The 25,451-nt window shown below is 42.9% G+C and overlaps 1 protein-coding gene across 3 annotated transcripts; it reads right to left on the bottom strand.

Moving 5' to 3' along the window:
- Nucleotides 1–359: 359 nt before the first annotated feature.
- LOC118232615 (calcium uptake protein 3, mitochondrial-like) lies at nt 360–25,451 on the bottom strand. 3 transcript variants are annotated; one of them, XM_035427679.1, is made up of 15 exons: nt 25,134–25,451; nt 22,328–22,475; nt 19,659–19,690; nt 19,301–19,379; nt 16,498–16,545; nt 15,979–16,061; nt 15,782–15,853; nt 14,384–14,431; nt 11,198–11,293; nt 9,108–9,202; nt 8,291–8,462; nt 6,013–6,121; nt 5,444–5,601; nt 4,249–4,317; nt 360–3,000 (listed from the first exon to the last, which is right to left on the bottom strand). In XM_035427679.1, the coding sequence occupies exons 1-14, from the start codon at nt 25,413–25,415 to the stop codon at nt 4,249–4,251; spliced, it is 1,491 nt and encodes a 496-aa protein (XP_035283570.1). In that variant the 5' UTR covers nt 25,416–25,451; the 3' UTR covers nt 360–3,000. The 3 variants fall into 3 exon arrangements, with proteins under 3 accessions (XP_035283570.1, XP_035283571.1, XP_035283572.1); XM_035427680.1 differs by lacking the exon at nt 11,198–11,293; XM_035427681.1 differs by lacking the exons at nt 11,198–11,293; nt 14,384–14,431.

Genomic DNA, 25,451 nt, shown 5'->3' with positions numbered 1-25,451 from the left:
CTGACAGATATCTCATTGTGCATTGTGAACTCCCAAACAGTAACGACGTGCTTATCATACTGACAAGAACAGCAGCCTGGTACTTGATGGATTATGGTCTATTAAGAATTATCGCGTACCTGTTGAATATGTGGGAACATTTAATGAAAATCAATTACTGTACGTCTCCAGTCTGTAATCCAATGAACCAAGCCAATGCATCCTTATCATCGTCTAAATTTGGCAAAAGTATAGTATTCTTCTTCTAGATGAAGGTCAATTTATTATGTGCAGCACATGGTTATCTCTTCAATGCCTGACCTTTTAATGTTATATAATTTACTGTATATTGCATACTGTAATGCAGACAACAGAAACAGTAGAGTAAATCATTTATTTATGCATTTGTCATTATACTTTTAAAGTAACAATTCACACCTCTCATTCATATTTCCCCCCCACACAGTTCATGGTGCACGCAACAGAACAAAGTGTTCCCAAAGGCCTACGATAGTGTATTTATTTAAAGGTTTTCTACAAAACCCAGGAATATTTTTCTATAATTTTACTGGGTCACCATAAAAAGGTATATGTCATGCATACAATAAAAATACAATAAAATAAATAATTTATTTAATAAACCCATCTCAGAAATATCAGCGAGATTAACTGTTGAATAAACTGTACCCGTAATCCAGAGTAGGTGGGTGAGGAACAAACAGGATCAAAGATTAATTTCAAATTTTAATCATATTTACCTGTCATCAATAAAATAATTTCCATGTGCAGTGCACACAGGCATATTAAAACAATTTATAATGAATCAGATGATCATTATTTAAATTAGCACATTTGGTAATTATTCAAACAGACAAACTGGGCCTTAAGATGTGAAGCAAAGGTTTTGCTTCACTTCAACCCTCTCAAAGTCAATGGGGACTGCATGTGCTCTGTCACAGTAAAATGTACTCTGTTGATTTAACACTGAACATTTTATTGAGTGCCTATCCAGTAAATTTATCTCAGCATGCAGTTTATATATCTCACTTGAGACCACTGCCGTACCCTAATTCCATATTTGCACTTAAGTCTACCCTGAGGGTACAACTGCTAGATTGGCATTGATTTCAATTGACTATACTGGGGCTGCCCAATCCTGTTCCAGGAGATATACTGTCTTGTGCATTTTCATTTCAACCCTAACTTGGCACACCTGATTCTACTAATTAGCAGCTCAATGAGATCTCGAGCTGTTTAATGAGGTGTGCTTTGTTAGTGTTGGAGTGAAAACCTATATGACAGTAGATCTCTAGGAACTGGGTTGAGCAGCCCTGGAATATACCATGGATACTCAAATCTGGCCCTCAAATCCAAATCCAGCCCTGGTTTTCTTTTCTGCCAGGTAATTAATTGAAGAATTAGTGCTACTGATTGGCCAGACTGCCACCACACCTGAGTCCCAGGTAAAGGAGGGTTTAAAACCAGCAGTTCTCGGCCCCCTGAGGACAATCATTCTAATAATAGGGGACTATATGAAGAATTCAGAGCACAGAGGCCTGTGGAGAATGTTCTAGAATACCTGCTATTAAAGGCCTTTAAACTCTTAATAGACATCTTAAAGTAAGCTCTCTTTCCTAATCATCTTTAATGGCTCACCTTTCAAAAAATTACCCGTGTGATTGTTTCTTTAAATACAAGACAGAGCACACCTGAATGAATAAATAGCACAAATACTACAACAATAGCTTAAAAATAACAATATAAAACACAACAATCATTTAACGTATTCCAAATAAGTAATCATACTTCTGAGCTGCTCTCCAAAATGGCTAAGGCTACATTGAATAATCCAAAACGTGGTTAAGACCTGGAGGAAATTGAGACCACGCTATGTCTGGCTGTTTTGTGTCCCTGGGTAAACTGATCTGGGTTAGCAGAGGGCTGGCGCGGAGAAACTATGTTAGCAATGTGTTCACTGTTTAGGCAGATTATATGGCTTATTCCAGTCTGTCAGCGCTAACAATACAACACCACCATGAAGCGGATACCAAACAAGAACAGGAACAAGGTGCACAAAAACAGGTTTGGCCTCTTTTTAAACCACAATTAAGACACAAAGAAATAAGTGGACCAAAGGAATTGCTAAATATATAAATGATAAATAGCAATAGGAACCAAATAAAATAACATTGGTCAGACATGTTTCTTCTGTAAAGATGCAGCCTACAATAGGTTCATGCAGGCATGCAATTATTCTCTCCCTATACTATCCTTTACTGAAGCTCTAGCAGTACTGTCAATACAATTTTTTAAATCTTCCTATGAAGCAATCTTGCCTATAGCTGAAATAAATACAACATATTTCAAATGGATAAATACAATACAGATGCTACATTAACGTTAGCTACCTTACAGCTAAAGAAAGCCAAAGCATTCAGTGGTGTAGGTCCCTGATTAAAGGTTTTTTCTTCTTTTGCCACAAAATTCAGTAAAGTATTTTTCAGGCCAGAAGTGCAGTGATCTGAGGGTGGCATTTCTTTTAACAATTATGCAATTTTTATGCCATCCTATACACTTCCTGATGCATTTGCACAGGTGCTTGAAAATAATTTGTTTAAAATTTTTGGTATTAGGATTGCTGCACCTGGTAGCAAGAGGCAAAGAATCATTATTCTTTGTCTCGAGCAAAGAAAGGCACAGAGAAGATTGATTTTACAGACTTGCTGTTTGTATGTGTGTGTGCGTGCATGTGTGCATCTGTGTGTGCGTGTGTGCATATGTGTTTGCGTGTGTGCGTACATGTGCTGAGGTGCGTTTTACGAAAATTCATTGTTACAGTATTTAGATTGGTTGATCCAAAGTGAAGAGATTGCACTATGAAGCAAAGGGACAATCCTCACATCCTGTTCCTTCCTTATTTCAGAAGAATCCATGAACCCTTCCCGTTATTCTCCTCCACAGCTTCTGCAGGTGTTTTCCCAAATTGGACTCCCATAAGGAGCTGCTGACTAGGGCATTCATCTGTTCATACAGAAACAGAAAAAAACCCTATGGTTATGGCCAGAATTTGAGCAATGAGAGACACAGAGCTTGAATATACATAACATATTGTGGCCAATTAAACAAACAAACAAGCACGCCAACAATCTTTGCATCTTTCATTTCAATCATAATATCAAATCAGGAGATCTCTGCTGCAGGAATATTGTGTAATGGCCTCTTAGGAAGGCTTCCAGCCCTGTAGATGATGACAGAAACCTGAAGCTGGCATAAGGCCAGCTTGTGCGCACTAATGTTCTGTGTTCTGTGTTGTCTTCTGTGTTCTTATATACTAACCCTTTGAAGAGTAGGTTTTTTGGAATGTTTTTTTTTTCTCTCCAAAATTCTAAGTCAGTGTTCTAGAACTCCATTGTCTTTCCGTTACCAGTAGTGATTGTTACATCAGCATTAGAATGTTCAGTTTAAGAACATTCTAATCACATATCTGTGACCTTGCACCTTAATGAGTTATAGTTTACAACTGCCTGCGGGAACAAAAGAGATGGGGGGGGGGGGGGGGGGGGGGGCACAGTGTACAAATAAATGCACCTGCATTACTTTAGCACAGCAAGGACATCATGTACAAGTGTTCCCTGTTCCCGACAGGAGCTATTAAGGCAGTGGACTGACACAAGATACCAGATGCTTTCACTTGCCAGATGCAAAAGTCACTTTCAGAACCACACAGAGCCAAGATGACCTAGAAAACACCAGGGCATGCTCCACTGTGTAGGCCCACTGTTTGTATCTCACGGTACGATGCTGGTGAGGCCTTGAGAATACTGGTAAACATGCACAGGTTCCAGACGTGGAAGCTGAGCAAAGGGCTAAGCTGGTATCTGGTGTCGGTTGACCGCATGTTAATATTACAGTGTAACTCAACACTCAGGGAAAAGAGCAAGGGCCTGGGCTTATTTTCCCAGTTGAAATACCTCAGCACTGTGGTGTGGACACCCTGAAATTAGCCATTATGAACTCAACCTGTTATTTTATAAATGTATTTTTTTTTCCCAATTCCCACTCAGTGCAGAATTGCTGAGGTCACATACACATTTGTTCTTCGGTGCTGTTCTTTGGCACACATTGCACAACACTAAATACCAGTGTCATGTGGCGCCCTGTGTGATTTTTTTCTAATTTTGTTGGCGGAAAGTGGCTTCTGGAGAAGAGTGAAGTGTTTGTTTTTTATTGTACGCAGTTGGGTAGAAGCTCTGGTGAGGAGAAACGTACTTATCTGCTGGAGAGCTCCTTCTTCAGACAGGCCTTAAAAGAATGGGCCTTCTGCTCCGTCCTGTAACCCTGAGAGACGAAAAGGGGAGAGAAAAATAGAGAAAGAGGGAAGAAGAAAAAAAGAGATCACTATATCACAGAGGAGAGGAACCAGGCACCTTCAGAGGACGTCTCACCAAAAGCAATTTTATGAGCCAACAATGGAGTGAATACAAGGGTGAAAATGGCCTCTTTTACAAGCATATAATTCCAAGAATAGAAAACCTTTCTAAGAATACTGAATATGAAACATCTGGTCACTTTCACCCTGAGATGAAACTTTAAAAAAATTCATCCAGGATGATGCAGCAATATTAAATCAAAAAATGCTTGATACAAAGAAGGAACTATTTTTGATAAGAAATCCTAATCTCGCCAGCCACTAGGTGGCAGTATTTCACTTTGGACTGGGGTACCTGACAAACAGTGCGTTTCCGCAGCCTTGGGGCCTACCTCAGTCCTACTGTCCCTTCAAAGTACTGCAAAACAATAACTACATCTCAGAATCGTTTTTGACCCGTGTGGAACAAATAAGGACGTTTTCTTTTTCGTCGGGACCTTTTCCAGTACTGCCTGCCCTGTAATTCATTTTGTGGAGACCGGGGTAGACTGAATGTTTACACTGTTAAAGTTATACCCTTCAGTAAAGATAGCAGAAACAACCATTGCGTGTCGCATTTTACAGCATGTTACTCTTATAATATGTTACGAGCAATAGTAAAAGTATATATTTGAAGTGCTTCCCTATAAAATGTCGCCATGTTACTTACTCCTTGACCAGCGGTTAACGGTTTCCGACGAAATTCCCCCACAATGCAGTGCAGCTCACGGAGTTTAGGTTGCCTTGAGAGGTTAACCATTGATGAAGTGTCCGTCAGATAGAGCGGCCTGGCTCTTGCAGAGCCGGACAGCGCTACTGTTCGTCCTATCAGGCTCGAGCTTCTGAGCTGTCCAGCGTCACCATGGAAACCGTGCCGCGCCTCTTTCTCAGGCTGATTACGGGTTTATGACCCTTTCGTCACCTCCGGCGCTGATAAAAGGCTGTTTACACAACCTCGGCGCGGCGAAACAACCCCCTGCCGCCGCGCCACGCTGACACCCCCCCCCTCCCCCTTTCCCCTGGCCGACCCCCCCGCTGCCGCGCCCCCCCCCTCACCTGAGAGCCGCGGCGTAGCCGGTCCTGCATGATGCCGATGAACTCCTTGTAGCTCAGCTGGTCGTCGTGGTCCACGTCGAAGATCTTGAAGACCGTGTCGACCAGGTGGCGGGTGAACCTGTGTCCCGTTGCCACGTAAACCGCGCGGGCGAACTCATCTGCGCGTGGGGGACCACAAAGGGGTAGCAACCATCACTAAGGCCCAGGGGTACACGAAGGCCCAACCATCAACACTGACTAGTCAACTGAATCCACTCACCCCAACCATCAACACAGACATAGCAACTGAATCCACTCACCCCAACCATCAACACAGACATAGCAAGAGAATCCACTCACCCCAACCATCAACACAGACATAGCAACTGAATCCACTCACCCCAACCATCAACACAGACATAGCAAGAGAATCCACTCAGTCCAACCATCAACACGCAACAGTAGCCTATCAACCCAAAACTATTCTGTTTTTCAGAGACTTCTGCTTTAGATTAAATTACACCCAGACTTAGGTATGGGCAGTAATTGTAAATAAAATACGCTCAAGAGCATAAATAAAGACAGCAAACCTTGTCCTACTGAGCGGCTGGCAAAGTTGTACATTTTCATGGCGATGGCAAAATCCTCCAGGTTGTTCAGGAACTGGAAGAAGGATCTGAACTCATCGAAGGTAATCCCCTGTGCAGTAAAGAATGTCCAAGCTTTTATAACCAAGCAATGGAACATACAGCATCATTCAGAAAATCCAATCTAAAACACCCCAAGGGCAGTTAGTATATGGGCAATAAGGCCATAATGCACGTGTCTATTTTCTCAGTAACCGAAGACCACACATCCCAGGTTGCAATGAAACAGGGTTTTTTTTATGTACACGTTGTCATTTTCCTTCATAAAACGTCTAATGCAATGTGGGAATGAAAGCCGCCAACAAATTAGGATCAGCAATGCATTCTGGGAATGGCGCGATATCAGTGTTCTGGTCACAGACCTGATGTGTGAGCCTCACTGACAGCTTATTAAAGATTTACTGATTAAAAGTCCTCAGACTGGACGGTTCCACAAGGCTGTGCCTCACCTTATTGGAACACCTAGGGAGCTGGACCAGAGAGGGTCATTAAATCTCAATTTCTGACAGTTAAGTATCAGATAAAACCACCCTGGTTACTTAGTCTTTATTACCCCCATGGGGGAAATTTTTTCCGCAGCATATAGTGACAACCACATAACAATTAATATACCCACGGCAACAAATAAACATCAAAAACATTAATTAAACAATAAATTAGATAATGAATTAAATTAATTATATGTTAAAAAGCAATGTGTGCAAAGAAAGACAATCCGTAAAATTTAGATGGATAAGGCGCAAGCCCAAGGGAACCTCAGCTGTCCTACAGCTTATTAAGAAAGCAAATGACAGTTGGGATTAAGAAGCGTTTGCTCTTATTAGTTTTTGAAATTCGGAGCCTGCATTTGCACTCTGAGGGAAGTAATAGAAATTGATTGAACATGACAAAGCACCATCAGCAAATCACTGCTGAAGTCTGCTATGACTGTAAAGAGCGATTAGAGAAAGCTATGTTTTATATACGCTTAATTAAGAGCGAGGCCAAACTAAACCATTTAAACATTTAAACAATTCCATGAAGCTGCTAATCACTTAAAACAATCCTGGTGCAATGCCAACACCATTTACTCTGTCAGAAAAAGCATCATATTGTGGGTATGTAGGTTCTCTTTTTTTATGATTATGTGTCTATGATTTGACATAATCTCAGGTTTGATTCAAAATAAAATCTTAAAACCAAAACTGAAATATATAAATATATATATAATTTATTTTTAATCACTCAGAAGAACAGTGACTTTCCGAAGAATGCCCAAGCGATGGAACAAATAAACCAGTTAATCTCTCTCTTTACAAGCCACATAATCTGTTCCACACTTAACTCTGGACATCAGAGGAAGCCCACGGTGTCTGCGGGACCTTGAAGATAACAACCGCAATGACAGAAAGAGCCCTAGCCAAACAGCCAGAGCACACACAGCGTTTTTTTTTTTTCCCCGTTTTTTTTCTTTCTTTCTTTCTTTCTTTCTTTCTGCGATGTACAAGTTGAGCTGTCAACGCGGTGGAATTGTAGCCATTTGGAAAGGGTCAACCTGTTTGCCTGTCTCCTCTGAAGCAGATTAACCCGATACCCGCACAAACACAAACAAAGCGGATGTATCCAAAACATCTCAGGGGCTGAAGATTGCTCTCCCGCCACCCCTATTGATTTCCACCCAAGCGTTTCTCCGCCAACTGGATCCTCCTTTGACTGAGGGGCCCTCCTGACAGCCTCCGTCTCGCTCGCTACAAATGAACTAATGAGTTATACGCGGCGCTTTGCTGTTTTTACCAGGTGAACTCTATAAAAATATCTCTTAACCCAACGATAAGACCCACTTAATTATCAATGCCGATCTACCAACAGCCTCCTTCAATGGCTGAAAGGCTGGTAGCCTCTTCATCCGAAGGTCAACATTTCGAGGAGGACAAAAAAAAAAAAATGCGGCCGCTTCGTTATGGAAAAACCTCAGAGTGCTCACTTCACTCAGCGATCGTTAAAGAAAGAGAGGCAGGCATGTGACGCCGCAGCGCTCCAGCGAGGTACAAACATGAGTAAAACTCAAATAACGGCACAGCATGTTATATTATACCCATGCAAACGAAGAGAGAAAATGTGTGTGGGTGCGAGCATGTGTGTGTCTGTGTGTGTCTGTGTGTGTCTGTGTGTGCATGTGTGTGTGAGGGAATGTAATGGGATGGTCTGGGAGAGAGGTCCATAGGGAATGGAAAGAGAATACCTTCTCGTTGGGAATGCTCTGTCGGACGTTCTCCAGGTAGCTGCCGATGTTCTCCACGTTGGTGTAGCGCAGCAGGATTCGGGCGAAGTCCTCCTCGCTGATGGTGGTCATCCCCTTGGAGTAGGTGAGGAACTCGATCTCGAGGACCTCTGTCTGCAGGTTGTCCATGAATCTGAGATACGGGGAGAGAGAGACAGGGTGCTGACAAGGGGTGGTGACCACCAACCGACTATCCAAACCCAACACCGGGACTACTGGGGCAAGAAGATTTTCACTTTTCTAACCTTCTTAGAAGTTGTACCAGTGCAGAACAGTTGCCTTGACATTTGTTGCCATGCCTGTTTGTGTTTATTATTAATATTTAATATCAAGAGTATGAACAAAAGGTCTGGTTTACATTTACATAGTTTGGCAAATACTCTTAACCACAGCCCCTTACAAAAGTGCTTAGAACTTCAGTATGACAAGATAGTTTCCCATGCAACTGTTCAGTAAGAAAAACACCTGTCAAGTTTATTTATTACTTATTTATTTATTTATTTATTTACTTACTTCTATTTTTAAGGGTAAGTGCAATAATGGTAGGGTACATAAGAGTTAAAGGAGTTTTCATTTTATTTAGGACTAGTGCTGGAAAGGTAAGACCTGAAGTGATTTGTGGGGAGTCACAAATATCAGACGCTTTTCCGTCAAGGTAAGGTAGAACCGATCTCTCTTTATGACGACGGTATTATGGAGCTCTGAACCTCACGCTACAGCTCACCGCGACCATAAAAAACCGTGACAGTTATTTTGTTGCGGAATTACGAAATCTCACCCGTAAAAGTCGTCAAACGTCAGCTCGGCTTTGCCCTTCTTCCCGAAGAAATGCACCAGGAGCGTGGTGTCCGTGGTCAGGGCGTCGTCCCCCAGCTGCGTAGGGGAGACATCCGCATCATTTCAGCTCTGCTTTCTCTCTTTTTCAGAAGAGAGAAAGGTCGGGGTCGTGCCGCAAAACAACAATGAAACACGAATTACAAAGACTGATTCATGCCGCTTACAGACGCAAGGGTGCGGCCGTCTGTAGACGACACACACTTAGAAACAGCACATAGACACACAACCGTGCAGATGAGGACTGTGTTATACAGTGAACATGAAGACCACACACCCACACATCGCCATGCTCGGACACGCGTGACACACTCTACATGAGAGCAGAGTCCACCTTTTTCTACATACTACACAATCTGCTTTTTTGTAGGCTTTGTCTTCATAGTATGTTTTCAAATGTGACCACAAATCTGCCCTGTAGTGGACAAAGTACGAATAAAAGCAGAAACCTTCAGCCAGAATATGGTGAACCGAAGGCCCATTGTGAGCCAGGGACAAGATCAATCAATATGAGTTGACCAACTGCCAACAGATCAATCAAAATTTTGACCAACTGCCAATCACAATATGTAAGCCCCTTTAAAAAAATAAATTTAAAAAACCCACCAATAAAGTAATTTGCTGTTACCATCCAATATGTCCTATACGATTAGAGCAGGGGTGTCAATCTCCAGTCCTGAAGGGCTGCAGTGCCCGGAGGTTTTTAAGGTTTCCTATCAATTAGCAGACAGTCTATACCTTGGAATCACAGAGTGTGGACTCCTTAGCCAATTCATAGCTAAAAATGAGTCACTTAAATGCAGAATGACTCCAAAAGCCAGCAGACACTGCAACCCTCCTGGACTGCAGTCTGGAGTCTGTCGCTCCCAGATTAGAATTTGGTTCAAAATGGCTGCCTGAATTCCAACAGCAAGCGAGGAGAGAAGGAAAACAAGTGCTCGTAAGTGACCCGCGACCATCTTCAATTTAAGGGATTAAATTGTTTATTTACAATTGGTTTGTAATCTGGCATTCGGAAAGCAGCCTTAATCCTTCGGAAAGACATCACGCAGCTCAGAAAAAGGTGTTTTTTACCACTTTAATGAGTTAATGCCGTTAATCTGCAGTGATGTTAGTGAAGGCCAGTTACTCGTGATATACTGCATTGTCAAAAAAAAGCAATGGGTTGAATCCAATCAAGGACGCTGGTGCGCCATGTACCTCTAGTCTAATGTTCCATGGGTGCAGTTCTTTAAAACACAAAAAAGAAGACATTGGTCCTTGACTGGCTGTTCATCTAGCTCATCTAGATTGAAACAGTAAGGAAATATCGCACAGTGAGAAGCTCCATTAGTTTGTCTTCGGTTAGTACTGTCTGCATATATACTACCCAATCCACTAGCTGCATGGCAAATAAAACAGCTACAACTAAATCAACAGGAAGTCGTTTATTTTGAGGAAAGTCGCGTCTAAGACTATTTTTAAGCAACACACATCTTTTTGTGTTATTGTAGGTAGAAACTGAAAAAAAGTTGGTTTGTTCATTGAATAAAAGCACATATTTTAACTAAATTCTTCTCTGCCTAAGGTTTTTTTTAAGAACTCTAGGTGGCTTAATATTTTTGGCTAGGTCTTTTATCTTCTCCTCTACATCAGCTTTCTTTTCACATGGGGACTGAACTCAACGTCAACACAACCCTACAGTAGTCACTGCTATCCACGCACAGGAAGCAGAGGTAAGAACCAACAGTGCACTAATAGAAAACATGACACAGCACAAACAAGTGGATGTGGATGACTGGGGGGGGGGGGGGGGGGGGGGCGGTTGAGTGGTAACATTAAATCTAAATCTACCACAAGATATAAACACACAGAAGGCCCTGTAGAAATCACAGAGGTGTCACAATGTAACAGGTTACGGCAGAGAGAGAGAGAGAGAGAGCATGATGATGGACCAGGGAGGGCTAGAGAGGGCGGTGAAACAAAATGGCTCCCCGTCTACTGAGGGGTGAGGGACGGACCAGACTGACACTGACAGACTGACAGCACAGCTACCTCTGCCAGGTCTGAAAAGAGAACTCTACTGGTGCCGCGCTTGACAACGTCCCAGCAGCTTCTGGGCACTAAGTCCTGAGGCTCTTTTTTTACAACCTGCAAAACGTGCATAAAAATGACAGGGCACAGCTATTAGAGGAAAGGGGTAAGGCCCATTGCTTCACATGAACACACATTATCAATAAGACATTTTAGGCGATTTATAAACACAGAGGCCTTGGATTCAATCAACATTTGTTCTTAACTGTGTCTCCTGATTAAACGCTGCTGAACAATAACCAAAATTAGCTTGTGATAACAAATAAAATTCAATTTACTTGTCAGTCAAAGTAAAGGACAAATGTTGACTGAATCCAATCTAGAGGTATAAACAGATAGAGGTAGAACAAGACAGAGATGAATCATTAAAAATTTAAATCAGTGTAACTTTTCCTCATCAAGTTTTCTTTTTTATTTTGGGTTGAAAGTGATTTGGCGCAGGTGATCCAGGTGGAACACAGGGTATCCAGCTGAACTGTTGAACTCGCCCTCGATGACAAGCCGAGGGTGCGAAAAGAAAGAAGAGACAAGCGATACCAGCCCGTCAAAGGAACGGCGAGGAAGCCGCTCGCCCGCGTGAGACGATAACCACGTATTTCCGCGAAACGCAGCTGCAAGGAGGGCCTCCGTCAAGCAGGCCCAGGGCCCCCTGCAATCGAGCGTGCAGCCTTCGGCGTGGAATCCAGACAGATCCAGCGCGTCCCGGAGACAGCTGTGTGTCCCGCCAGCCGTCACGGGGTCCAGCGGGGCATGCACCGAAGTGATGACATCACCAGGGTAACTATGCCGCTTCCCCTTATGGAGCACGTCCTGTCGTCTGAGGTCAGGAGGAGACGCCATTTTAATATATTACACACGCTGCTTATTCGGTTTCCACGTCTGATTTAGGTGAGTGGGATTGTTTTAAACCAAGTGGCACCATCGAACTGAAGGTCCATGGGTTTGTCCCTCTTTCAGGAAGACCAAAAAGAACAGATACTGTTTGTGAGAGCCAGTCTTGGAGAGATCCGAAGGAGAGCCCTGTCTCCTAATTTTTCATTGTGGAATATTATACATTCTGACGATGCCACAGTTTAAGTTTACCTGAGAACTATGTCCATCAGATAACATAACTTGAAATTCTCATATGAATGAATCAGGCAAATAAATGAATGTGTACATAAATAAATAGCCTTTGAACTTCCCAATTAGACAGGCATCCTTTCTCCTTTCAACACCCCGTCAACAGCTTCACAGGTAAGCTAAACACCCGAACGCCTTTTTACTACAGACCGCGGGAAACACCTCTCGTCCGCACCCCGAAGAGTAGGCCACGCTCATCTGTCGATGGCTCTGTCGTTACAGTACGTCTTTTTTTTTTTTTGGGCCGCTGCAGCTGAGCCCTTTCGCGCGGGGAAAATCGCCCTCGCGTCTCAACACCACCTCACGCCGAAGGAACATCAACAGCGGCAGGGCAAGCTAGGGAGCTGCTCGTCCAACACTATTTCTCTGCGCTCGCGTCCTGCTTCGCTCGACGATGTTTGTTTATCTTTCTTCCTCCTTTCCCTCCTTTTTTGTCGTCTTTCCTGCCTCCAGGCAGAATCCAAAAGCCGAGACACCTGATAAAACATGGCTCCTCCCTCCTCCCTCCTCGCTCCGCAGCTCAAACCGGTGGCAGATTTACGGCGCGAGCCCGCGGCTAATTAAGAGAGCAGCCGTTAGTGCGCTAAGCGCTACGCCTGCCTGGCCTCGTAAGACGCTGCGCGACTGGGATGGGGGGGGGGAGGGAGGGGGCAGGCATCCCGACCGTGGTACAGAAGAGGAGCTCCATGCCGACAGGAGGCCTTCACCCCTCCAATTTTTACCAAGTTTTATGAGGCCCTGCCACTCACCCGCCTCGACTAACAAGGTGCAAAACCAGAGCGTTTCGTGCAATAGCACTCCACAATCTTACGGAGTTAAAACAAGAGGGGGGAGGGGGCGGGCTGCCTCCCTGCCTCGCCCCCTCCCAAAACAGACCCGTTCTCGAGGGGTTAGTCTCACTTGCTGGCATCATGCTCATCATGGTTCAAACATCACAAAAGGAAACCGGAGCCTGAATAGCACTTTTCAGGTAACTGTAAAAATAAAACATGGGGGTCCCAGCACGACCACGTCACTCACTGGCTGAGGGCCTTTTAAAGCTGAGGTTTGGGGAGATTGGACCTCAAAGGGCCTCCACCTGACAGAAGACAAGTAACATAAATCATCTGCCCTGCCGACAGGGTGCTCCCGCTCCCGTTCCCTGTCAGACAATGGCCGTATGTTCCAGACCGCGTCTGACTGAGTCCCATTAAGAGCACATTGTCCTCTCCCTCAGGTACCTGAAGCTCGAATGAGGGTCTGGGAGTTTTGCTTTCATCCAAACATTACACATTAAACGGAAAAATAAGGCCTTTGCCTCCTGCTCGTCAGAAAAAAAAGATGTGGGGAACAAATGAGACTAGAATAACAGATCCAATAACAGGCAGCTGATGGTTACTGAAAACACGGGGTCATCCTGATGTTAGAATTTTTCCTCATTAAAGGGAGTGAAGAATGTAATTACATTATGAAAGGTAAATTTCCTAAATGCTGTTTATCTGGAAACCTGTTTGCCTGAAGTTGCTGCTTTATAGCTCAAATGTTTTCACAAATATTCATTAACTGAATGCAATCCTGCCCCCTACTGCATGAACTGGAATTTCCGCCTGCAAAATGCCCTGTGAGCAAATCTATCAGAATGATTCATTTTTTCACCCAAAAATGAACCGGATTGATTAGAAGTCATTATAATGAAGTTGTGGATGTCCACACTGTAAAATGTCCAGTGTTAATTCAACTCTAACAGTGTTAGTTCAACCTTAACAGATAACACTTGGTCCAGAGCGGGACTAAATGTTATCTGTCAGAGCTGAATTAACACAGGACATTTACTGTGTATTAAAGCACAGATAGCCTGAGTATTACTGAAAAGATGTAAAGATGTTACATCTACACAGGGGAAGAGCCTCCACTAAGCCCCCATTCCTTTATCTCTTACTTACTGAATTCGCATTGAAGCCTATGGCTACACGACCCCACACTGCAATAAAAAAACAATGCATACGACTCAGGAATCAGTGCATGTACTGTGGATGGGATACGTACAGATACGCCGCTCACTGGGGAGGCTTGATATCCGTAAAGCTGCACAGTCTTACGCACAGTAGGATGGACGGGAAGAAGCAGAGATGAGAAACCCGCAAGAGTGCAAAAAAGGAAAGGGAAGAAAAAGAAGAACAATAATAAGAAGAAGAAGTATTATTAGGACATGCAGAGACGTTGTTTATCTCTTATCACTGCACACAGGTACAACATTAGCACGGATTCTTCGCCTAAAGGTATTGTAGATGAATAGGGAAGAGCTTGACCTTTTCCTATCCATGCGATGGTTTCTTCCAAGCTGCAAACATTAAAGGCAGTCTGATATAAAGCCGCAGTGAATGTTTGCCATTGGTATTACACAGTAAAATGCGTTAAATCAGCTCTAACAGAGTGAGTCCAACAGGGACCAAGTATAATCTGCAAGAGTTAATTTAACACTGAACATTTTACTGTGTACTGTAACGGTAAATCACAGCAGACCTGGTGGCTAGTGGAATACAGGAAAGCTCAAGACCCATGTAAAAACACATGCACGTGGATCCCAGGAACCTGTGCACAACCTGGACCATGCATAACACAACCATTCTGATGTCTGACATTACATCTGAGGTGAGGATAATGAATGAATATAAAAATGTAGCCTGTTCTCTACCGGGTACAGCTGTTATTGCACATAAATAAAATACATACAGTACTAATAACATGTTCTGGTTAAGAACTTTATCTTACACTAAAGGTTGATGAATGGTAGAGCACGATGACTGTGCTGCATTACTAGATCTGATTTACCCTGAAACATCCACAGTGCGCTTCCTGTTATTCAAGAAGCAAAAAGAAACCACTTGATACAACCTCAGTTTCAACAACACGCCAAGATCAGTAAGACGACCCAATACAAGTGCTTTATCCTCTGCAACTAACGTGATAAAAAAAAAAAAGACTTTGAGGGTCCTTCTTATCTTCTCCATCGAATCCGCTTTGTTTACATACGCCTGCATGCGCTGCTCACAGATGAAAGCCACTCCACCAGCATCCCCATCTCGCGCACAATTGGCGTTGTTTTCAAATGGAAACGCAAGTACCCACCGCACACGCACGTCACTGCCAAAAAGCCATTACAGATCACCTGTACTGTGCAATGCTGGCAGCCTGCTATTCGGTTCCATTCCTCGCCAGGATAAATATATATATACCGGTATATATAAATATATCTGTATATATCAATATATATGCTCCCTGCCGCCAAAGCACCGATGTAATTTATTCAAGAAAGTGCAGAACGCTCGAAGGCAGCAGACTCGTTGCCGTGATACAGCCACACCTGCGTACGACGCCCCTAAATCCTGCCAGGGTACTGGCGTTCGCCGAACACGCCATTCAGTCGCGAAAAACTCATCTTACCAGCTGTGCCGATTTCTCCGAGTCTCCTCTCCTCTCCTTCTCCGCGTTCTTCTTGCGAAAGATTTCCTGCAGCTGAAGGGGAACAGAACCAAACGAGCCAAATTTCAGGGAGCAATCACAAACCGCAGCTGCTGGAGACATTCAAGATTTAATAAATGGCCGGGCAGAAAAAATTCACAAAGCGGGAGAATTCATACCACCAGGAACTCTCGCTTGTCCACTATTTGGTTCCCGTCCGTATCAAACATGTTGAAAGCTATTTTGAAGCCAGCGTGGGGCTCTGGAAAAAGGACATTGTGTGAGAATCAGAACAAAAGCACCGGATCTAAAAAACTATCAACTATGCACAAAAATTTGGAGAAATCTGATACTAAAGACCACCCATCTGGTGAAACATTTATGCATTGTATTCATGCAAAGAAAAAAACCTTGCAGTTATGTATCATGTTCCATTATGCATTATTCAATTTTTAATTTCCTCATTCTTACACTATACTCAGCTCTACTTACCCAGTCTACATAAAGACCCCATTTGAATAGTGGGTACTCCATTTGATTTGAGAACAGTTCTGAATACTTAATAAATGTTTGTAACACCATAGAAACATGTTATTAGTGTGTGTGTGTGTGCGTATATGTATGTGTGTTTGTGTGTATGTGTGTAAATCTGTTCTGACTAAAGGCTTCATTTCTGAAAAAAGTCCAAACGTACTCACTGGTCAAGATGCAAAGCAGGAAGAGGTATTCAGTGTAAGCGATGATGCCTGTAAGACAGAAAGGCTGCATTTAGAGCGTGTTATTAATGCACTCAAACGGAGGCTGCATTGTGTAGGAGCGGGCCAGAGCGGTTTGACTGAAGACAGCCAGTCTGAGGCCAAGCTTAAAATGTTTACCGGATTTCAAAGCTCGGCTTCGGAAGATAAATCAAATGACCGGGCTTTCCTGGGCACGCCGCATGCAAACACACACACACACACACACAGACGCACACACATGCAAACACACACCTACACACACACAGAGACACACACACACACACACACACACACACTCACAGATGCACACACACACACACACACACACTACTCTCTCACGCACACAGAAAAAAAAGCTGGTGATCCCTTGTTTTGAAAGTGATAAAATCTAAAAAGGTGTCTCTTAATTCACGCTTGGCGTTCTCTTCACACAAACAGAAACCTTACGACGTAAGTGACCTATCTGGACACCAAACCCAAACAAAATTAAAGGCGGCCGCTGCCTCCCGCGCCTCTTCCCCTGTTTGGATAGGGAGGTGTAAAACATTCTCCAGTGATCTGTCACTGATTTGAGATGCCTGATTTGGGTTTGTGTTCCCCTTTGTTTTCCACAGCACCCTTTGTTGTGTGACAGGGTGGGGAGTGGGGTGGGGTGGTGGGGGGGGGGGGGGGGGGGGAGGAGGAAGGGAAACTGTCAGGGGGCATTTCGGTAGAGTTAGAGAAGAAGCGGTCCTGCAGCGACTGAAAGCATTCCCTGCCCTTTTGTCTGAGGAGGAAGACAGTGACCGGAGCACAGATAGTTCTGGGTGACTGCTCTGAGTGTTATGGGAGAGGAATCTCGGAATGGGGCTCGCTTCGGGGAAGGCACAATTGAAGAAGAAGAAGACACTCGTGGTAAAGAGGTATTACATGGGTATCCACAGCCCAGACAGGGGAAACCTACAGAGAAGCACTTAAGTTCCCGCCTGGACATAATCGTGTCTTACATTTCATAATGGGGCTGAGGCTTTAATTTTACAAGTGCTGATTTACATCTGAGAACCTGAGGGCAGTTTTTTAAAAGTTGTTCTTTTTTTTTTTTAGTTTTGGTGCTTCATGTAAATATCAATTGTATGAATAACAAAAGGAAAAATTTAACACTTGAACTGTCCCCCCCCCCCCCCTCTCCATTTTCAGATGCTCCACAGCAAAATTGGGCCTAATCTGGCATAAACTGTTCTGGTCTCCAAAGAACCTCACATGAAGCTAGAGGGGGTGGGAAAAAAATCTTTAAAATTCCAGGCACATTTCATTAATGCCACACACCTTCACTCTTGAAGAAAAAGAAAAAAGAAAAAAGAACTTCACATGCCCAACCCCGAAGCTCAAATAAATGTTGTCAGACAATACAAGGAATTCCACAGAAACACTTCATATAGAGTGTCAGTCGCGGAGATGTAATCCAATGCCATTCTTAGAATTCATACTGTCCGCAGCGATCTGGGGCGGCGGTGGGGGACGTGTCTCGACATCGCAGAGTTCAAACAGCCCCGTACATTTTCTAAAAGCACAGCTTTGTTCCGAGATCAATCCAATCCCTTTTTTTTTTTTTTTTTTGGTGGGGCTTCGACATTTAACGGCAGGATTAAAAGCGCCTAAATCCCAGCATTGGCACTTAGTTAAAGCAACAGGGGGAAAAAGAAAAAAAGGACGAAAGAAAACATCCATGCCAGAGTACTTCAAATGCTGGAATGGACTCTTCAGGCTAACAGTGACTCCCAGCAGCTCAAACACACACGGGCAGCCAACGGACCACCAATCCACCGCCACCTTTCAGTCCGAAATAGCGCTCTAATCCAGACGGCCAAAGAGGGTGGTATTCACACACAAACTAAAATAAAGTAAAACAAAAATAATTTCAAGCAAATCTTTCCAGTTCCACGTATTCAGGAATATGATAACCATTCTTAGAGTGTAAGATTTCTCCCGGAGATCCGCCCCCCCCCCCCCCATTATTTATAAAAATGAAAGCTATGGTCGGTTAATTCGGTTATTTAAAAAGCGGAATTCCGAATCGCGCGTTGAAAATTAACGATGTGGGCATGAAAATTAACGATGTGGGCACAAGCATCACCACAGGGAAATCACCAGCGCCTTGGTGCTGTCACTGCGTTGACAGCCGATGTTTTAATTGCAGGCCTACGGGCCTCCAGGTCCTCCTGCCAGGCATATTTGATGTCGGCAAGAGTTTCGCTGAAGTACGCGAGCACAAGAACAAGAGGCAGTGAAGAGCAAAGTTATTGTCAGGACCGCACGCTAGGAGCTAATTGCCGCTTTCCAAAGGCCCACTGAAGGATGCATTTTATTACCATGTCCATTTACACCAGCAAATGGACAATAAAGATGTTTTGCGGCTGATGTCCCAGAAGTTATGCAAGAGCACAGTGACATTACTGCTACACTAGGGCAAAGTAATTGCAAATACACTCTCTGGGCTCTTTCGCCAAAACAAGGAAATGTTTTCCTATTTTACTTCTTGAGGGAAAAAAAAAAGCTGGAACCCTGAAGTCAGATGATGAAATTCTCTTTTCTCTTCCGGTATGTGTATTTCCAGTGACCCAGTTTTTCAGATTGCAAGCTGCTTCTGGAAATTACACAGATGTCATGTTCACCTGTTTTTACACTGAACTAGAAACTTGAATAAGTTGACAATTTACCAACTTTGCTGAAATATGTGGGACATAAAAGTGTATTCATTAATGATGAATAATTGTTTGTTCCTCACCTTGATTGTTAAGATTTCTGAAGAGTTTGGATGATCCCTTCCAAACAGGAGGAGTCTCCGACAGTATCTTCTCCAGTTCCTTCAAAAATACAATATATTCAGTGCATTTGCATAAAATCCCATTAAGCATTTCCTAAAAGTTCTTCAGCACAAGTAAAATTACGCATAGAAACATGTCACTATGTGCATTTTACTACAGTAACCTGCAGTAAACTCTCAGTGTGTTGAAAATATGTATGTCCTTTCCGGGAACATCAACAGGAAAATGATTAAATTACAGCACCGGAGGGGAGAGGACTATTTGTACTATTCGCATTTTAATATGGGAATTGTGACACACAGATAGCTTTGATCATACCTGTTTTGAAAGAGACTTCCATGGCCTCTTGTCTGGGGAAAAAAAAATCGAGAAAGAATGAATTCATTCATCTTTTTTTTTTATTTGAAATGTGACAAATATTATTACTGGATGGGGCACACCCAACTGTCTCATCCTTATTGTGCTTAGTATGCACTGCAGGAATACTATTTTTTGTCCACCTGTGACTTGGATTTATTAAAAGCGGTAGTGAAACAGGAGGAAAAAAAATAGCTGGTATGTGAAGATTCTCAGCCAGGAACTGACTGAAACCCAAGTCTGAACATCCCCAGCAGTGCATTCCAGCATTCAATAAAAGCCCCAGCCCACAAGATAAGACAAACGGACTGTAAACCTGGCTGGGTACTCCAGACCACCTCTATTGCCGCAGCCTGATAACAGTGACAATGACCCCTTCACTTGACACACTGGGAGACCCAGTCCTGACTTATACTGCTGAGCTGATAGTAACACACACATCAAACTGGTCATCATCATAATGCAAGTGTCTGGACAAAGGGCAAGTGCAAAAGACCAGTGCATTTCATACTGAAAAAAACAAAAAGATCCACCATCACAGCTCAATTTTTTGAATGAGCGTTATATATACGTAAATGCATTTTTGATATGCCTCTGGAGCTTATCTTCTGTGAGGACTGTCCATTTTATAACTGTTTAACATTTTTTCTCTGCTTAAACTGACTGCAATCAGAAGGAGTGCAAACGTCTTATTGGTTGGCTTAACATAGTTCTCTGACAAATTAATCATGGAGCATAATTCCATGTGAATTTCATATTACGATTACACATCTTTAAAGACACTATCAGACACTTTGTTTACTAAGGTCAACAGCTTTCCCAAGCCCAAAAAGGTTTGTGTAAACAAGAACGAAAGCGTGACAGGCCTGTTTAAACAACAATGGCACAACAGACAAGTGATGAACTAAAAAAGAATCTCTTCAATAAGTGTTTGGTCTATGTCTGACAATGAAAGAAAAGTATTTTGGTGCCTTTCCAAAAGCAGAGGACCATTTTCCCATAGTCTAAAAACGGCCCGCGTTAGGTTATTTGCTGCGGCTGGTGCTTTGCTGAGAGCAATCCTTTAAGAGACCAGAAAAGCAAGAGCATTTACACTGGCAAAATTTAAACCAATACCATTCCAGGCAAACAGATAATTCTCATGAAAGCCCGTGAAACGTTCTCTTTCCTCCACAGCAACCGACTTGAAAGGACTGCAGAGAGACTCCCAGACTCGTCTTACAGGGGGCTGAAAGTAAGAGCCCATCAGTGGAACCGTGAATATAAACTCATTTAATCTCTGAATTTTGCAAATGAAACTGACAAAATATAACCGTTAGCATTGTGGTACATGCATCACTGTGAAGGGAAACCCTAAATAGGCTATTTAATCAGCATTTGATGTCCTCAACAGAATCAAAAAAGAGATTGAGACAACGTTATCAACAAGATTAATTTCTCAAACATGTTTTACTTGTTTGCAGAATAAATGAGAAGGTCTTATTTGCTAATAATGATATTTCAGGAGCCTTTTCCAGAATTCATTGACTTTATAACCTTAACATAAAACCATAAATTTCATTATCCCATTTCACAACACATTAGTCATTAAAATGAACATAAGTGCCGGGCAATGCATGATTTCCATATTAATTCTTGGAATTCCTGTTTTAAAGGATGTTCTGGGAGATGCATAACCTTGAAACTTTCAAGGTTATACTCTAAGGCGGAACTGACTTTTTGACTCAGTTTGAGAGCAGAGGTGTAAAATCCAGGTTCAGAAAGTAAAAGGCCACCCAGTAACCCATTTGTTCCAATCATCTAAGTTGCTCCTTAGCACAGTTCTTCAGCCAGGCGGTAGAACTAAACAGTGAAATCTACTGGCTGAGTTCACGGGTGGAAGATACACACGACAGGACTTTCTGATCCCTGGACTTCCCACCTCTGTGTATGTCAAAAAAAAGAAGAAGAAAGAAACTGGATTTTTTTCCCCTACCTAATTGTGCTTCATTAAAATGGAAAACCCACACCTGAAGCACAAGGCCGCAGGGTCCTTTTGTCTGTATCATTCTGTCTGTGCTGTGAGTGTGATGCTGGTGCAGATGGCTATCTCCATGCAGGTGTTATGACTACTTGAGTTCTGGCCAATCACAGCTATTTTTAAAACACTCATGAGGCCTTCCCTTTAAAGATAAAAAAAAGAGTGTTGTTATGCTCCATAAATTACCGCCAACGACCATCTCCAAACTCACTATTTCATGTAGGGAACGGAACGAATAGATTTTCTCCGCAAACAGAATCAGGCTATTTTTAACCCAAGAGAAAACACTCACTCAAAGTAAAACTGTTCACATTAAAGCTCATTTTGTGTAAACACGGGGTGTTTAATAATCATATTATAATGAGAATGAATCCTGACAGCACTACTATTTAAGTGAAAAAGAAAATGATAATCAAAGCACTATTTTACTGGTCCTATTCCAGCATGGATTGTGATGACTATTTCACTGCAGTACTCAGCAAAATGAGTACATTATACACTAACAGAGTAACTTTCATCCAGTGTGGACTCAAATAAACTCACTCAGAGTTGAATTAATAGCTAAAACTTTACTGTGTAGCCGCTGAAACTGTTCTCGTGAGGTACTTACTTTTGGGCTCGTTCATGGTGACAGACTCGATGAAATTCTGAGGGGTCATGTACAGCTGTCCTTCATACTGCACAGAGCTGAACAGCCGAAATCTGTGCTCCTGGGACGACATGAACATCGCTCCATCTTCAAAGTCAAATTTTCTGGCCTACGACGGAACGTGAAAAAAGCATAACATTTTTTTTCTTTCTGCTCGGAATTCCCTGCATTACAGAGAACAGCCACCCATGTGCAATCTCACTCGAGAAAAACAGAAAGAGACAACAAGCAACTGATTAATTTCACTCCAATCAATTAGCTTCGGAGGCAGAGTGAGACGCTTTTATCTGACGAGATCAAAAATAAAACACAAGTCAAGACCCACACATCAAACGGGGGCGCTTTAAAAGGACCCGGAAAGCTGATCTGCGTTTGTTGTGTAAAAACTTAGCATTGCTTTTGCCGCATTCGTTTGTGTGTATGCACACCACATCAATGAGCAGGACGAACACGCTCTAACTCCGTGAGGTAGTCACCCCACACGTACGGGAACCAAGCTTTGCTTCAAAGGCCGCGCTGAGCGTTCTGACACCCTGGGCATTTAATTCCTGCAGTGGGGTGGGGGGGTGGGGGGGTGGGGGTGCGGTGAGGTAGTGTCCCAACAAATTTTCCAACCCGGTGACATCGGGGGCTGACCCCGCGCGGACAGAAGGCCTCTCTCTACGGGCGGTGGCGGGCCGCCAAGCCCACTGGGCACCGAGCAGACGCGCTGGAATGCGTGCCGCGTCGACTTATTACCCCGATCAAATGTCAGCCCCGCTGCCAACAGCGCCGCGCTCCCGCTACCTCGGGCCCCGGATTCCTGCGCCTCAATCCGCAAGTCAAGGTTACGTGGTCCCCGAGCAGATAAGAGACGCTCGGACAAAAAAAAAAAAACGGGGACACAGTGCCGGGCGAGGTTGCGCGCTAGAGCAGGTTGATTCCCCCGCGGTTCGCCGTGCCATGAATCCAAGGAAGGCATTTCTCCCAGGATCCCACAGACCCCTATATCTGCGTCTGAAATTCCAACAGCGTCCTATGGCAGGAACTCCTCGTCTGGGTACGCTAAATCTCTACGGGCCCTGGTGCTGTGCACCTGTTCTCTTTACTTACATTATATCTGACCATTATTCTTTCTTCAAACTATCACCCATGTCCAATTTTGACTTCTTTATATTGCCATAACTCTGGTTCTTCAACTTCATAGATGAGCATACATACATTTAGTACATACCGTACATATATGCATATGTACATGCATACATAAATACATACGTACATATGGTACAAACAGTGTACATGCATACATACATACATACATAGTATGCTTTGCATATTCTAATTGGAGATGATAATACACTTGTAATTAAAGCACAATACAATGAAAACGGCAGTTTGTTGTTGTATTATTTTTACGAAGAAGTGCAAACTCAAGACAAGACATCCTCCTGTGTTGTTGACACTGTTTCCGAAAGTGGATACAATCATTTGTCTTTAGTTCGACACTTCAAAACCTTTTCGTAGCTGCAGTTCTATTTCCATCGTTCTAAAAATAACCCATACCTCCTATCCATTGAAGTAGGCATGTAGACAGCTGACTGATGAAAATACAGTGAAGGTCTGCAGCATTGCATGTATTTTAATTGTTGCTAAAATATTCAAGAAAGTTTACTTTTGGTATGACATAGTGGAATTGCAAATATGTTGTTCTTACAAAATGCAAGTAACATATTGGACTAAAGGAGCCATTATCTTTCACAGAACTGCTATTACCATTTTGGTGTTAAAATGCGTACTTTAACATGCACTCTATTCCAAGCAAAATGAAACCTCAGTGTATTTCCAAATGGCCTATTTAATTCCAACTGGTTCATTTAATTATTAATTAGTTAGCCTAATTGTTGGTATACTTCTGGAAGTACCCCAATACAATACAAACGTACACCCTCTTACTGTAAAAGGGGCCTTATAAATGAATGGCATATGTAAAATATAATATATTGTGTTTATATTGACATAACACCGCTGGTTATTTTTTAACTTTTTCTGAATACATTAAGTGACTATTGAACTAGACCAAACCTAACGCCAACGCAGCTTTGGACTACGGCCATTCATTGCTAACATAAGAATGTACGCATATAGAGAATATTTGGGGAAAAAACGATTAAGAACGATTAAATGTATTTTTAAATTATTTACTCGATGAATACATTTCGTAAAATATATGACTTAAGTGCATGACTTTATGAAACTTTGTACGGGGGTATGTTATTGTTTGATATCGAACTGACACGTAGATTGAAGAGCATCCTATTTCAGCACCTCCCCACAGCGGATAGCGCTTTTTGCGACAATGCAACGAAGACAAAAGACGATAGACAATAGACTACAACAGAATGGAACTCCGAGCGCACACCCCTATTCCCCGGATGCTACATAAAACTAATTATGACAGAAACGTGAGGGCCTGTCAACGGCAAAGAACGGCAACGGCAATGGCAATTTTTTCAGTAAATATTTACTGCAGACGCATTCGTGGTTGGAAAGAGCGCACAAGATACAAACTTATATAAACCGCGTGGCATTATGAGCAAGCTATACGATTTGAGAAGATGTATTCTTCGATCATGAAATTTGAAAAGTGGTTGTTTACGTAAATAAAACAATTCGTTATTCTTCCACCATCGTTACTCAAGTTCTATGACAAGAACGTAAATTTTACGATAGCAATCGTGTAACACATGCACATAGAGTGATGAACAACACACCGACACAAACATGGTACCTTTCCTTTAGCAACCACTGAGGGTAGAGACGGAAGCAGAGCTCGACTGCTACTAATGTGTCCCAGTCCTCTCCTGTATTTGTGGTCATACATGTCACAGAAAAAATAATATGCCACAGCACCTCCGGTAGCGACACATATTCCAGCCGCAGCAACCTTAAGCGTGCTTGGTTTCTTGCTCCTCTGTGCCCCAAACTTTGCACGGAAATTGCACGGCAGAGATGTGAAATTGAGTCTTGAAGACTTGTGCACCATTAACACGAGTTTGCGTAAAGCGGCCATTGCTCTTGCTTTGATACTGTATACAGGGAACCGTGG

Source organism: Anguilla anguilla, chromosome 7, assembly GCF_013347855.1.
Source record: "Anguilla anguilla isolate fAngAng1 chromosome 7, fAngAng1.pri, whole genome shotgun sequence".
Lineage (NCBI taxonomy): Eukaryota > Metazoa > Chordata > Actinopteri > Anguilliformes > Anguillidae > Anguilla > Anguilla anguilla.
This window is presented reverse-complemented; position numbering and strand designations above follow the sequence as displayed.

Excerpts from the sequence above, each read along its gene's own strand:
- LOC118232615 (XM_035427679.1), bottom strand. The coding sequence starts at position 25,415 with ATGGCCGCTTTACGCAAACTCGTGTTAATGGTGCACAAGTCTTCAAGA. Across the intron at positions 22,476-25,133 it reads CAGTGGTTGCTAAAGGAAAG|GCCAGAAAATTTGACTTTGA; the intron begins GTACCATGTTTG and ends GTTCCGTCGTAG. Across the intron at positions 15,854-15,978 it reads ACAAGCGAGAGTTCCTGGTG|CTGCAGGAAATCTTTCGCAA; the intron begins GTATGAATTCTC and ends GTTCCCCTTCAG.